General features: G+C 36.8%; 1 protein-coding gene across 1 annotated transcript in view; it reads right to left on the bottom strand.

Moving 5' to 3' along the window:
• Positions 1-6,325: 6,325 nt before the first annotated feature.
• ALDH1A1 (aldehyde dehydrogenase 1 family member A1) overlaps positions 6,326-16,672 on the bottom strand; it is a 36,175-nt gene continuing 25,828 nt past the window's right edge. Inside the window, exons 9-13 of the mRNA XM_075019454.1 lie at positions 16,138-16,322; positions 12,802-12,966; positions 10,729-10,886; positions 9,119-9,193; positions 6,326-6,804 (exon numbers count right to left, since the gene is read on the bottom strand). Coding sequence (XP_074875555.1) covers positions 6,732-6,804; positions 9,119-9,193; positions 10,729-10,886; positions 12,802-12,966; positions 16,138-16,322 — 656 coding nt within the window. The 3' untranslated portion in view covers positions 6,326-6,731. The remainder of the gene's footprint in view (positions 6,805-9,118; positions 9,194-10,728; positions 10,887-12,801; positions 12,967-16,137; positions 16,323-16,672) is intronic.

The raw sequence follows: 16,672 nt of genomic DNA, 5'->3' as shown, positions 1-16,672 counted from the left end.
AGGATTGCACCTCTTTCTTAATCATGTTGGTTTGCCTTTAGACCCCTACAGCCACAAAAGCATTAATGGTGAGTGCTTGTGTCTCCTTCCTCCTTCAGACCAAATCTCCCTCATAATATGTGGATATGTGGAGCTGTGACTTCAGATTCCTTCTGCTACCTTTAGTTAACCTATGCCCAAGGCCTCCCATATTCAACAAAAAGAATGCCTTTATTGCTCAGGACATTAAAATTAAATACTTACATTTATTTTATTTTAGCGAATTTTGACTTAGTACACATAGAAGAAAGAGAAGACTAATTTTCCCTGGAAATTCCCCACTAAGAGAAAACAACAGGTTAAGAATATTGAATAATAATTAGTTTATTAATACTAAATAAGTAATTTGCAATAAGTCTTTACTGTATATACTCCTCTGCTGGATAAATATCTATAGACAGCTTATGATTTTCTTGCATTCATTCATCATCCAAATGTATGCACTGGCATTTTTCCCTTAGTTTGAACTTGACTGATGTGCCATATGAGGGCCCATGCATTGTGCTGAAAATAAGTGCTCTGCATGGATTCTTTTCCTTGAGGATTTCTGGAAATGCAGAAGGCCACAGAATCTTGTGTCTTTTAAAGATTTCCATCAACACAGTGGATAAGCAGGGTCAAAGTATCTTTATGTAAGAGTCAGCTCTCTAATAGGCACTGTGCTGCTATGGACATTATTTGTCCATAATAACAGTTCTAAAATATGTGCTGATGTGTCTGTGCATTGGACATATTTATAGTCCAAATACAATGTTCACATGACACATTTCTTTCTTCACACTCATACAAAGTCTTTCTTGGTTCCTGAATATAGTAAATTGTGGACAGTATTGCTTGTTCTCACTTGATTCACTTATTTGCCTGTTAGACATTCTTCTCTTCCAAAGGCAATAAATCTCTAATCTTGCTCAAATTTTGCCAGGCTCATACTTGCTGTCACCACACAGTGTTCTCCTCAGTCCTAAGCATGATCACTGTGTGTAATAAGGAGCGATATTCAGAACTAATGTAGAATCCATGTTATTGGAGTCACCAACCTGCAAGGAACCCATAGGTAAGGCCTTGACAGCTTGCACCACTTGGCAAAGTATGATGATACAAAGGCATTATTCTGTTTGCCACAGCTGGATTTGTGCTGTATGTATCACGCTATGTTATCAAAGCTTCTTAATAGTCCATAAAAAGGTACTGGTGGCTAAGGGATTTTTCTGCTCTGACAGCGACAGAATGGTGCCCAGTTGCAGTGGTTTGTTTAATAATTTGAAATGCTTGTCAGAGTTTGTCAAATTGCTCTTTATGTGCAGAGCCATCTTGGATTGGGGTGTATTGAGTATCCAAGCTATTATTTAGTCATAATCTTATACTCCACATAGAACTATAAGCAATATGAGGATATAAACTAAAATAATAAAACAAACCCTCTCCTTGCTTCTGTCTCTTCTAGCTTGCTTTCTTCTAAATAACCCTCAATACTAATATAGTTTCTTGGAAGAGTTTGCTACTTCTGTTCCACTCCCATCAAGGACAACCTTATTGTATTTTGGTTAATCCTTCTTCCAAATCTCTCTGCAACACCTGCTAGTCATGTGTAAAAGCAGCTGTGGTCTCTTCCTCTTGCATGGACAGTTTATTTTACTGTGTATGAATCATCTTTGTTGCTGCCCTTTGAGGACTGTTTCACGAGTTGGATTTTCAATAGTCAAACCACCTGTCCAATTTTTCATGCAACAAATGATTTATGTCTTTCCTACAAGACTATGCAGCATTTTATTTGACTGAGTCAGTTTATGTTGTGCTTCCAGATCTTTAACTTTTATTTCCAGAGCAGTTCATTCATCAAGCCACTGTTGTTCTCTCAGCATAGCAAAGGTAATAATTCAGTCCTTAGGGCCTCCCACTAAGTTCACAGGAAACTATTATTCCCAAATTTTCAGAGACTCTTTTTTTGCTACTTTATTTTGAAGTGGACTTTTCCTAATGAGTTATTTAAATCTCACTTTTCAATAGAGTTATAGATGGAAGACAATATTAACACCAAGAGAACTAGAGCATGACTTGAATGAGAAGAGGGAGAGCAGAAGGATCAGACAGGACAAATACAATCTGACAGCAAACATGATGATGGAGGAGCTGGGGAAGGACACTTCATCTATTAAACCCTTCATGTTAACTCTTACAGAATTATAATGAGATCTTACAGTGAGATCTTTCAGAAACCCAAGGTGATCCTTAGCTTTTCTTTCATTCCTCCTCAGGCTCCTTATAGTTCTGCTATTGCTCCCTTCCTTTCTCCCTCTTTTTCCTGCACTTGTCTTTTCTGCACTTATCTTTTGTGTCCCAGATGGAATATCCCACTCTCCTCCCCCAAGCCCCTTTGCCTGCCAAGATGTCACATCTTTCAAATTCCTCCCTAAAACCTACTTCATCAGGGAATTTTCACTCCTTATCCAAGCCAGATGCCTTTTTTGCTCTGAATATTTTTTCCATATCTTCCCTTGTCTGTCTTAAGACCTGGATATCTGGCAGTCGAGGATTATCAGTAATTTTCTTTCTTGAGACAGAATGAGAATTCCTTACAGCTTCACTATTTTGACTGAAATAGCCTGAGGATCCCTCTATCCTGCTGTTGCCATTCAACAGCTTCCCCCCTCTTAAAAAAAAAAAAGGTGTGTCAGGGGCAGGGATAGCCTCTGTGATGGCAAGACAATGGCTTTTATCACCCCAAGTTTCTAGGACTTGCTTTTCTATATGGTATAAAATTGCGTGAAACATAACTTTCCAAGGTGACTGCAAAAGCATCTCATTGGTCATACATTCATGAAAATTAAAGTAATGCATTCAATAGTATTAAGGGGATAGAAAGGTTGTTCACTGGAAAAAGAATTAGTCCCATTCAAATCTGCTATGATTTTGCTGTGCATTATTTATTCAGGCACCCACTGGCTTGGAGAACTATATGAAAAATATCACCATTTAAATCCAAACATGAAGTATAAATTTAGTAATTGCTGCTGACTATAGCAGTCAGTTTTCAGGGGCTTTGAAAGGAAGTGCAGTAACTTAATTTCTCTTGTTAATTTTTGTTCTATGTGAAATGCTGACTACAACTTCCCTAACATTATAAGCAATATTTACATAAACTATTGCTCTTCTCGCATTTCATCCCAGTAAATTTCAGTGGTGCTGCTTTGGCATGTAACAGTAGTAACACGATAGTGATTCCGGCACAGAAAGAAAGGGCCTCCTTAATTACCTGTGTAATATTTGTGGAGTTGAAGTCCTCATTTATTCCTACCCAGACTGGGTGATCATAAGTCACTGTACCCATATGCAGATATAATGCAAAGACATAGCGAAGGTATTTCACCATCAGATGGAGTCTTTAATACTATGAACACAGTTACAAACACGCTTAATTGTGAAAGGACATTTCTTGTTCTTACAGGGAGTTTGTATTATTGCACAATGTGTGCATTGTAGAGTGAAATGCACTACTGACCTTGAATCTGAGTTAGTAACCAGGCAGCTGAGGAACAAATGGGACTATATTCTGAAATTCGTCTGGGTTGGACACTTTGCCATGCGCTGTGAACTAATGTGCTCTTTTAAGGTAAACTGGACTATGCAATTTAATGAGCCCTTGTTTGCCTCCTTCAAACATAACTCAAGTGCTTTAGGCAAACACCCACATATTGAATTCCTTACACTTACTAGATGCCAAAAGGTGTATCTCTTTACATTGGCATCTCATGGGAACAACTTCAGTGTGTCACCAGATTAACCCAAAGCTATACTTGGCTCTGATGAAAACATTGGGTGTTTCACCTTGGTTGAATTACAGTCTTTGCCTTCTTTTGCTGTTCTCTCTCTCTCTGTCTCTCATGTGTAATATACACATGGAAACACTTCTCTGACTTATTTTTTGAAAAAATAAGAACCTAACATCACTACTAGATGCTACATTTTGTTCACATTGAAACATTTAAATTGACAAAACAAGACCATTGCCAGCTTTCTTTTACCTGTAAATAAGAGAAAGACTGTCAATCACGAACTAAAATAGATTTACAATATTGCTGAGAACAGTATTAACATATTTTAGGCATTGTAAAGAAGAATACATACATGCACGCAAGTGTCAAGTTGATCCTTCTCCTATATACGTCTATTTATGTTGGCTTTTCCCTTTCCTTGGGTTATATTTCAAAGTCATTCTTTATTGTGCTAGCAGTTGCAGGCAACATAGCCTGGTAGGACTGGATTTGCAGTCCTAAGCTGCCAAAGGACACTGTAAGGAGATGAGAATCAACTGCCCACGTAGTACACATTTAGAGGGGAGCTGCTTCAGACCAGCCCTAGTCCGCTTCTAAGAGCTGAATGGTTATTAGTGGTTGGATCATACCACACCAAGTTTGCATCTTCTGGCTTAGCGTCATCAAAAAGACACGCAATTTTGCTCCCCTGTATCGCTCTTCCATGTGAACTAAAGAAGGTAAGTGCAGATGATCAGAAATATAATTTCAGCAGTGCACTCCTGATCCAAACCAAAATGCAAATGTAAACTTATTGTCATTTGGCTTATTTATCCTCCTTTGAGACTTCTATAGTTGACTTCAGCAAAAGCAGAATTCAGACAGTAGAGAATTATGATGACCCATACCTGCTCTACATATTCCAACTCTTTCAGTATTTAATCTTTCATTGTATCCAGGTTTTCTCTAATACTATGTTCACTACCACCTTTGAAGTCTTTTGGAGTGTTTTCTCATTCTTTTCTCCTCTGCAGCTTATTTCTTTAGATTTTTTTTTTTCTTTTCCCTTTATTTGGCATTTATTTTGATTTCTGTGCTTCTATACACTTTCCTCTGCTGAACAATCTCTGCTAATTATTGCCACAGTACATTTTTACTTTTGATTCACTCTTCCTTCTTTTCCTTCTTCTATTATTTTGTTACTTGTTTCTTGATATGGTACTGGGATTGGGTTTGTTTGACAACTGTGAATAATGAAATTATTTCAGAGGTATATGTATGGGATGTGGAACTGACACTTTTCAAGAACAGATAATTTAGAGGCCTGTGGAGAGAGATACCTGTGCCACAAGTCTTATGTCCAGTTCTTCACTTCATGAAAAAAGGCATCCAAGGCATCCAGAGAGGAGTCATAGGGTGAGAGCCTGTTCTGGGTTTTGTTTTAATGACCTTATATTAAAAAAAAAAAAAAAAAAAAAAGATAGGCATATCCAGATGAACAAAACCTCTTTACTTTCAATTCTGTGCACATTCTCTATACTTGCTGCTTAAAATTTTGTGGTGCTCTATGTTCTTAGTAATAGGCAGAGCTTGTATGTAAGGTTGTATGTAAGGCTGACCTTCCGTAACAAGAGATGAATTGTAGCTCTGGATTCAGTCTAGAGAAAATATGACCCTGTCAGTAGCAGACTATGTAATTGCTGTACTTGGTGTCTGTAGACCACTGTCCCAGAGCTTATAACTGGCTGCTGCTGATGGCGAGTGGCCTTCAGAAGGTGCTGATAGCTGCACTAGCAGAGAATAGTGAAACACCGAAGCTGCACGGACAGAGAGACCTTAGAGGTTGTGATTAGCTTGGGACACGTATCTGCAGAGGGCCTTTATGAGAATAAGCAGCTATATGAAAAAGAGATAGTGATGAAAAAGAGATGGTGAGGAAAAAGGATGAAGGGAAACAATGGACTAGAGGAGGAAAGAGGAGGGAGGAAAACATGCAAGTCATAGGCAGGCATATGAGCACAGAAAAAATGGAGCAGGTATAAGTCACAAAGGAGATTGCCTTCCCTTATCTCCCCTTCTCTTTCTTATTTCCCTTCAATATTTCTTGCTTCTTATCTGTTAAGGCTTTTCTATACACTTAACACTACAAATCCAGTTGTAGTAGGCTTTTTTCATATAGTCCAGTGTTCCGTATGTTCATATTTTCCCATTTATAATACTGTCAGAGAATTAGGGACTTTAGTCTCCATATAGCCAATACAGTATACTTCTGATGACCTAAACACACCATTGAGACAGTAGTGCCTCTTTAAGTATATAAAATATGTGCTACATAGTGCCCAGTGGTAAACCAGTGTAACAGGAAAGAGTAACGAAAGGAGCAATATTAGGTTTTGAAAGTGGATTTTAATATTGTTTAATATTTTCCAGATTACATTTGTGTACTACAATGAACAAATTCAGTAGTCTAAGAAATATATCTAAGAGAAGTCTATTATTTTTGAAAGACACAGAAAAGTATCTATCTGCTAATTACTCGTAAGTGCTTTTGTTAAGGCCACAAAGAAAAGAAAATACAAAGAAAGCTTGCCATCTAACATTTAGAAATCATACAAATTCAAACTGTACCTGTAGAATACATTGAAAAAGGAACATTTTCACAGCACTACAGACACCTTCCACTGAAAATAAAATGTAGTTCATTCTGAACATGAATTTCAAAATTAGTTAGCTATGTACCAGGCATTAAAGTGTCCTTTTCTTAGTTAATTACATTAAAATTTTCTACATTATTCTTTATACTGTTAATGTAAGCAAGTACTTCTTATACAATCAGAAAGCAAAAAGGTTAATGAATAATTTGGGATGTAAATCTTTCCAGAATTCAGATAGCCTTTTCAGATTCATTTGAAGATGCTGAATTCTGCATCTCAAGCAGTGTTATGAGTTCTTCTGTGGGATTTTGACTGTGACAGTCTTAACTTCTGTGTATTCATGAATGCCATATTCTCCCCTAGATAAAAGAGAACCAAGAGCAATATTTATGTTAATGCTTTTTATATGAGTTATGTCCTGGATGGGATTTTCGGTGGTGCTGTGCAATTGGCCAGATGTATGACAAGTATACTGGACATATTCGGAAGACATCTGTGCAGCTAGACTGCTGCTGGAAGCCTTTCAAAAAGCTACAGCAGCTGTCTCCTGAGAGAAGTGGGGGAGAAAGCAATTTCATTTCTGTGCAAAAGAATGGCGTTTAATAAGTTTAGTGCATTTCTCAACTGGGTTTCTGTGCAGGAAATCAGGCACTTTAGGTCTTCACAAGCAAGCTCAACAAGTTATTTGCAAAGGCCTTCCTCTGATGTCAAGACTTTTCTCGAGTCAAAGAACAGACACTTCATCTCAAGTAAATGGGGGACATAATTAATATACTATGAAATCTTACAGACAGTAAAAAACACTTAAATCTTACTGACATGTTATTAGCATGAATCTACCTTTATGTTTTACATGCTGAGATGAACCTTGCTTGTGTGCCTAGATGTTTGACATCTGACACAGTCAAACTATTTAGACATAATTAATTGTTTTATAGAACAAGAGTTTGCTACAGTATAATGTTATCCAGTTCTCACTGCCATCTTACTAGATACATATGTATGCAAAACAGAAATCTGTGCTCAGGACTCTCATGCTGTGTAAAAATGTTTACTGATTCTCTTCATTTTTGAAGAGGCATTCTGTTAGTATGTGACATTCAGTAGTTTAATTCATAATGTTATTATTCCAAGAATTATAGAGGGAATTTTATTGTGGGATTCAAGGAAGTCAATGGCTTGACACACTATCTTCCTGATTATTTCAGTGCAGTTGTTTCACACATATTTCCACCTCTCCCAAAATTGATTGCCACATGTTTACAAAACTTTTTTCCATGGCAGACATCTGTCTGGTACTAATTTCTTCCTTGCCCTTTAGCAGGAATATTTTTATTGGTCCACTAATTGTGATTTTGAACCAAGCATTTGGAAAACTTGTTTGCACAAAAGCTTAACTGCTTCAAAATGCACTGTTATAGAGAATATCAATCTTTATGATAGCCTATTATTGTTTTCCTGTTATTTCCAGCAAATGAATCCCCAAAATATTTCTGCAAAAGGCTGTGTTTCAGAATTGATGATCTTCCAGTTTTGGCACCCAGCAAATGCAAAACAGTCCTTGATAGTAATGGCCTAATTTTTTTTTTTTTCCCCCATTTTGACATTTTCTAAAGCTCTTAGCACTGGCATAGCTCTGTTTCCTTTGAAGTCAGCGGGAGCTTTGCCATAAGGAGCAGATTGAGTCCAGTGAGGAGCAAGCATGAAAACCCTAGCCTTTATCTCTTAAAAAAAAAAAGAGAAAAAGAAGCTCTGAAGCACTTCACCTGCACATGTATTTTTTAATTACTTCCAGTATTCATTAGAAGCACTATGCATTTGGCTTAATAAAAGGGAAAACTTACATGTTTTGATTTTTATTCATTTCTTTAAAAATTATTTGTTGTTCCCAGATATATGGCATTTTTAGCAAAGGACTGCTTGTGGTTTATGTTCCAAAAACCCCAGAAGACATAATTCTACATGATGTAATGAACATGTATGACATCAAATGTTCCCTGATGTAACACATTACATGATTCTTTTGCTAATATGAAGATCAGGATGAATACAGGTAAGACAGGACGTGTTTCAAATTGAAACTGGAGTAAACCTTAAAAGTTTGAATGAATTTGATTAGCTTATCATTTCTGTATACTCCTCCACTTCTAAGTTGAGAAAAGACCAAAGATCCAAAGACTACAGAGTACTATTTTTATCATAACTTTTGACCAAGCTGGAACGTACTATAAAAACATTGTTGTCACAGGACTTTTTAAACTGGAAACTCTTCTTTAAAGCAAGGATTTTGAAAAGTCTTGTGTTTTCAAAAACCTAGCACTTAAAGGGGATTCCACAAACTACACACATATATACCTTCATGCAAGTGACTCTATCTATATATAAACTGTAAGCCATAAACCATAAGCACAATGATCAGTTTTGCCTATCAATAAACCACAAGCTACTAAAAATGGTCATTTTGAAAAAGTGTGTATCTAAGTTTTCTTATTTGTTTTATAGAGGAATTCTTTGCTTGACATTGGCTTTAACAACATGAAGCCTTTAAACACTGTATAGACTAATTTGATAACATTTCAAACTGGGCATCCTGGTTATAAATATTTAAAGTTGGGTTTTGGAATTTCATTTTGCAGTTCCCATGAATCAACAGTTTTAAAAGTATTTACTTACATTTCTCGTCCATTTCCTGACATCTTAAATCCTCCAAAAGGACACTGAGCAGACATTGCACTATAGCAATTAACCCTGGAAGAACAGGAAAATTACTTTTGACAGTGAAACAACGTTTTTCACTTCTAAACAATCCGTGTTTTTCTGTTGACTGTAAAAAACCTGTGGTGATATTCACAACCTATATCTGAGTAATATATTTGGAAAAATATGTGTAGTTCAAGGTTTAGATACCAGAAACTACACTTATGATCAGGGTTCTAACACTCATCAAGGGTCTTCAAGCAGAGTGACAGTCATATCTTTCTCTGATATTTATGATAAAATTCCTTGCTAATTAGTGCATAAGCTCTCAAACCAAAGACTAGTCACAGTTAAGCCTTCTGCAGGCACACTTCCAATAGATAAATTCAGGATTGCTTCAGTATACCTTTAGGAAGTTTTGTTTGGTTCTACTCAATCTTAAACCATATTCTGTATTGTGATTGAGAACAAAAATACAATAATGAGTAAGAAAGGAATTTCACAGGAGAATTTGTAGTATGAAGAGTTTTAGCAGAATGTGCATCTTGTTCCCTAGGTGGGAAGCTGGTTTTGTCTTGCAGCATTATCAACTCAGGTATTCTGTATTTTCATATTTTATAATTTCTCCTGCTACCAGTCTACTGGTTTCAACAAAAGAGGTTCTGCTCATATTTAAGGATTCCTAGGCAGACCAGCAATCATGTAAGAGTAAAAACCAAAGATTCCAATTTTATTTTAAACTTTATTCCATTTAAAGAATACCAACTCCTAAGTCAAAACTGTTAACTTATTTTTAGAAAGCATATGTTTTTAGGTCACTGGACCTGGGCAGGAATTTGTGCTGGTTGCAAGTCCTTTCAGATAAAATGTAAATTGGACACAGGTTTTGTGTTCAAGAAAAAGTGGTTGTTCTCTTTCTGATGCAGTGATGTAATTGCAGGAAAATGCAGGTCTCCGTCAGTGTTAGTCATTAGACTCAAGTCTGCTATTCCTCCCAGGTCTCACTCTTGCATCTCTCAGACTTTGCCTTTCCAACTCCATATAGGTTGCCTCTTTCTTTGCCATCGCTGGAAAAAGTTGTCCCTGTAGAATTTCCCCCCACTTGCATTTCTTTCCTTTTTTCAACCACATTTTATCAATCTTTTCCATCACACGTGAATGTTCTGCCTAGGTTAATGGCAACAGAACTTCAGATAATTCATTTCTTTACACAGTACAGAAAATGATCCCCACAAATTAAGTATGTATTGGGCTATCCTCGGATCCTGAATGGAAAGGTAAGTAGCACTCTCACTGTACTTCCTTTTGACTCCTTTCCTTTTTAGCAAGTCAATTTCCTTTTTTTAGACTAAGTTTACAGAACAATTGTGTGTAGACTTACAAGAAATATTTATTTAATAGCACATTAAGTATGGAAAGGTGAAGGGAAGGGAGACACAGGAGGCTGGCATTAATCTACCTCTCTAAAGATTACAAGGAATTGAAATACAAAAGTACACCACCCAAAGAAGTGTTAAAATGTCCTACAGTTACTGTCATTGGCACCTGGAGCTCTGAAGGAAGAATTAAAAAAAGCCATTACTTACCATACTGTCCCAGCCTGAAGAGCAGCTGCAAATGTCAGTGCTTTATCAATGTCTTTGGTAAAAACTGCTGCTGCTAAGCCATAGGTAGTATTATTTGCCCTCTTGATAACTTCATCTATGGTTTTAAACTTCATGATTTGTTGAACAGGTCCAAATATCTGTTACAGACACATGTAAACATATGAAGTAGACTAGCATAACTTACTATTGTAAATAATTTATATTTTTAAAATTTATTTGTCAGATGGCCTTATTACTGAATTCATTCAGTCAAGAGTGTACATTTCAGAATAGAGTTCTAAAAAGGATTATAAATTCACACAAAGATAAGATTTTTGCAGTATGAAGCAAATCAAGATAGCCTATTATAAAATGATTACTAAAACAATAATTAAATATAAAAAAACAGTAAATTGTGAAAACAAATAAATAAAGATTAAAAGATACCCACCATAACAGTAGTTAGCATGGAGTCACAGTGTGTTGCACATCTATACTGGTTACCAATGAACTGGTATTTTCTTGGTAAGCTCCAGTTTTAGAGTTGAGAAAGACATTCAGCTTTTCCTTCCTCTAAACTTTGTATTAGACTTTCATCTCTGCAGGTAGCTGCACAACTGAGCATGTATGCCAAGTGAAACAACTAATTCTGCTTTCCATATGGGTGTTATGTGAGATAATAGTCCCCCAGGCTCAGCTTTCCCACTACTGCTGCTCTGTGTTCTCAGCCAGAGGTGCCCATGCCTACCACACAGTGTCAAGGCTGTGTAGGGTGGGGGGTTATTACCACATCTAATTACTTCAGCTCCCATAGATTGTGAGATTTCCACTTGATTTTGCTGGAAAGTGCTAGTTTCTAACCAGATTTGCAGGGATTGATTTACACAGATCAGAAAACCACTGAATGTTCCCCCACTGTTCAAGCTGTGAGTTTCAGAACCTGGATATTCTTTAAATTGCCTTGGCTCTCTGGGGCTTCATTACTCAATATACTCAAAATAGCGTGAGAGAATCAGTTCTTGTACTGCTGACCCAAAGGAAACTAACAGATCTATGAAAAAACATACCTCTGTGCAGTTTCCAACCTGTCTTTCAGACCAGCAGAAACAATCCAAATTATTTCTCATACAGCTCTCTCCTTTTGCACAGCTCTCTCCCTGACACAACTAACTCTAGAGGCTCTGGTGTTCATTTTTACTCACCCTGTTGACTCTTGCTGAATGTGCTAGGTATGTTCAGCAGACTGCATTGGCACAGTATCGCTGGCTATATAAAGCAACACCTAGATTTGTAACAAATTTGAAGGAGCTTCCTAGTATGAAGAAGTATAATGGACACCAACTGCAGCACAACTTCAGCAGTTGTTAGTCAAGATGAGTGTAAAAAAAAACATATGAAAAAACCCTGTTTTTCTCAATGACATAGCAGCTCTGCACTCTTAACTGTCCTGTTCCTTGTAGATGATCACTGATGGCCTGGAACTGCCACCTTAGTTGTGTCAGTAAAAGCTCTTTCAACACTGTGTAAACACATCTGCAAACTGTTCTAAGTTAAATAACCCGGCAAAGGAAAACCTCTGCTTTGCTATAATTGCCACCAACAAAATGCCTATGGAAGCACAATCTAACTATTTTCTCTTATTGCAAAATAGCTGCTTGATGCATATTTTGTCCAAACCTCAACTTAAGTGGCTCCTTAGGCAGTGCAAAGAGTTCACAAGCTGTGCCTTCAAGGTTTGCTTCTCTGTTACAGGTTACTGTGACTCTGATATATGAGACATGGGCAGAATGGGGTGATGTAAGCAATCCAAACTTCAGCATTTCTTATCTACTGCCAGCTTAAGCTGGAGCCTTTGTTGGCAGGCCAGCCTCATGCTCCTCTCCCTCACCTCCACAGAGGTGGTGAAACAGGCATCAGAAACCAAGAAAACCATTTTAAACACCAGGGGGATGGAACGGCAGATTTACTGAGAGTGGTTTTATGTAGCCACTTGACCTTCTAAACGGGTATTTTGTACAGACATTTAAACAGATGATCTCCAGTGAGAGTAAAGACTACCAAGAATTTATTTACCTCTTCTTTGGCAATGCGCATATCATCTGTAACATCAGAAAAAACTGTGGGCTGGATGAAATAACCTTTGTCTCCCCATGGACCTCCTCCACATTCCAGTTTGGCTCCTTCTTTTTTCCCACTCTCAATTAGCTCCAGGATTTTTTGAAACTGCTCCTTATCAATCTAAAGATTTTAGATTAGATAAAATTTGAATTAGAAAAAAGATACTGCAGGGATGAAAACAACATACACTAACAGGAATTGTTCTTCTAACTCATTAACTGAAACCTAACAATGTTCCAGCTTTGTTTAATTGCATGTGTTGAAGTGGAACAACTGGAAAGCCCTGCAAATATTCTTGTCACTAATTTCTCAAAACCTTGCAGGCTTTTCTCAGATAGTCAAGTAATCAGAAATTCTGACATAGGAGTATCAGTTGTAGAGGGACTGATATCCTGGTTTTCTTTAGTAAGAAAAGAAAAAAAAAAATCTGTACAATAAAAGTGTTTTATACTTCTTACAGTACTCTTGCCAACTGCAAATGGTTCATCGAAATAAAAATTGCTGAACTTGATTCTGCAGAAATAACAGAGGGTTTGATCTAGCCCACAAGACTCTTCCGTACTTCACTAGGTTTGGTAGATTGGCCATACTGTTTTCCTAAACTATTAAAGGAAGTTAAAAAGCAACAATAAAATATACCTGAAATTCAATGCTGTTTTCAGTTCATTCTGACTTATTAGTGGAATAAGGACATTTACACTGTAGTTTAAGAAACAAAGATGGCAGAATGTTTATGGTATGAAGCCAATCTCTACCCCTCCACTTGTCCAAGCCTACTAACAAATTGAACATATATGCCAAGAATATTGCAGTTTGGGTCTATAGTGTAGCAAAATGCATGATCTTTGGCTGGAAAAGGACTTTATGGTGGCAGCACAGTAGGGGCTTATATTTCTCTAACCCCTTCTAGTTTTCAGTGGCAAAGTGAATACAAGAAAAGAGTGCAAATGGGAACTAGAAACAGATCACACATTGTTTCCTCTTCTCCCCTCTGCAAATTAACCAATCACCACTTCAAGCCTGAAGGGAGATCATACACAAGGTAACATTTATGTTAAGAAAAACTCAATGGTAAAACTTGTTTGGTAGAGGCCTCTAACACCTTCTCCTTTTTTTTTTTATTTTTTTTTATTTGTTCCATTTTCATGATTCTTTTCTTCCGTTTTTCAGAGTCCAGCCCTTCAAGCATTTGCTCATGAAGATACTGAGAGTACTTCTAGGGGTGACTCTTGCACAGAAGCTTTTTGTCTGTGATCATACTCATCAGTCAGCAGAGTAGGTGTGTATCATCTTATTCTCTTGTTTGTGCAATGAAAAGGTCACATTTCAAGTTTAAGCAACAAGTTTTACCATGGTCATGGAATAGAAAAACATTTTCAAGGGTTTTGGGGAATCCTGGATGGGTATTAGACTAAACAGCTATTCAGCTAAAGCTGTGATAAAAGCCTATATGTATAAGGATATGAATTTATAAGGATATTTATAGGAAGGTGATTTTTAGTTCTCTGTGCTCCCTTTGTCACTTTGCTTTCAAACAATTGCCTTACTGAATGCTTAAGACATAAAATTTCTGCTACCCTGGTGGCCAAATACCTCTTGTACATAAACATCTTGAAGAGAAGATGAGGTTTAGAAGATACAGCTCATGTTGCTGTCAGTTGTTCCTTTGTTATTATTATCATCATTATTTTTCTTAATAATGTGTGAATTAGCATATATATGATCTTTTGAATTCCAGTCTTTGGCTCTTCTTTGGTGCCCACTGTGCAAAGCATTACTCAAACTTGCTGCCATCACAGGCAGGTGATGCCCCAGAGGGCCTGTGCACTGGAGGACAAAGATGGCTTTCTAGGAGGCTCCATGACAAGAGAGCACAGTGAATATGCCTGAACAGGCTATCATTTTTTGTTTCTAGAAAGAATTAGTCAAAGCACAACAAGGAATTTGAAGACAAAGAGAGATATTTAACATAATTACCACAAAAGGAATGCACCTAAACCACATGGTTACAATTTTCCATTAAATGGGATCATACCAGCTCTAAAAGAAAAAACTTTGCTAACCTATAAAAAAGTTAAGATTTCTGCTAAAGCTTGCTAAGAAAAAAAAAAAGAGGTCAAGAAAGCCAAATGATGAGACTGGAGGAGAAAAGAGTCTTCATGCTCTTTCAAATGTTTTCAGTAATGCTTTTTTTCACTTTTAACCTTTTTTTTTTTTTTTTTGTAAAAGTTTACTTTCATCTCTCATTTAAATTATTAGCATGAATTTCAAACTCAACAAAGCCATAATAACATGAGAGTAGATTCCTGTTAGTTTTATATTAGCTGTACACCAGACACCTGGAGTTTACTTGTTTCAATCTTCCTGTCCTCTGGCATTTAAATTTATTCAGCTGAACATATTGGCTTGTTAGCAAGACACATTGTAGAATAGCAAAATAGCATCCTTACTATTTTTAAATTCTCCAAAACTTGCATGGCTTAGCATGCAGTTTTCCTGTTTACTTGGTGTCTTTGACTACATAAAATGACTGTGATAACCTATGAAGAACATGTTACATTATCAAATATGTGGGAGTTGCTTTGTCTCCAACTTTTGCTTTGTCTCTAATACAGTTCCTTTATTCTGTGGCAATCAAATATGTGCATAATAGCTCTGCCAAGAAAATATATATCCCATAGTACAAGCTGATATGGGAATAAGACTCGATGAAATTTAACAATGTTCTAATGTGATCCACTGAATCCATAGCATTGTGATAGCTATGCTTTTTAATGCTGCATTTTAGCATTCATTTTATGGGGAAGCTGTTGGCACAACCTTTTAACATAAGTAGGAAAAAGTACAAAATGATACATTTTAATTGTGGAATATTCTAAAACTGAAAGCAGGATAATGAAACACTAGCACATTGAAAAAGGGGAACAGACACTATTAAATTTTATTTCCTCAAGCTACTCACTTACAGTGACACTATTTGAATATAATGTTAGCAATATCTGATCGTACTTGCACTTTTACAGCTGTTTCATTGGAGCATTCTCAAAACATTTCAGTTCTACATAATTGTTCCCATTCCATAATAAAAGGAACTAGAGAACAGAGAGAAATCTCACCCTTAGGCCTATGATAGTGACACAAACAACCATCACTCCAGTTTCTTCCTCCTGATTCTCTAGACCAAGCCCTAGACAACTGTACTTAGCCTTGAAACTAATGCAACAGTAGCTTTAGAAGTACCTTAAACTGTGATGTGTCACAATTATACTGGAAATATTTAACATTACTTACTTGAGGGCCTTGCTGTACACCAGGCAACAAAGGATTCCCAAGAGTATAATTCTTTGCTCGTTCAATGCTCCGGCGAACAAACTCATCATAAACAGGCTCTTCCACAAAAATCCTAGATCCTGCTATACAACACTGTCCCTGGTGGTAGAACAGACCAATATGTGCAAATTCCACAGCAGTGTCCACTGCAAAGAAATGCAGAGTTCATTAGACCATAAACTTGAATGGTCACATCATAAATTCTTTACAAACCTTTGACACGCCATCTCAGTTCCTTTTTTAGCACTTTTTATTTTTATGGCCCTTTAAAACACAGATATTCATCTATTTATTTATGTCCAAAACTACTCGTATCAAGACTAGCATGGTACTCCTAGACAAACACACATTCATCTGTTCTATGTGAAATGTAGATTCAACATTATTTCCCCTATCAGCAGTACCAAGAGGATTATTCAGCTAGAAGGTTAATAAACCTGTATAAGATCCATCTAGCTGCTTTTGGTTCTGCACTCATGCTGGATTAGGATGGTCC

This window comes from Buteo buteo, chromosome Z (genome assembly GCF_964188355.1).
Source record: "Buteo buteo chromosome Z, bButBut1.hap1.1, whole genome shotgun sequence".
In the NCBI taxonomy this organism is placed as follows: domain Eukaryota; kingdom Metazoa; phylum Chordata; class Aves; order Accipitriformes; family Accipitridae; genus Buteo; species Buteo buteo.
The sequence above is the reverse complement of the archived record's forward strand: the minus strand, read 5'-3'. Positions and strand labels throughout refer to the sequence as shown.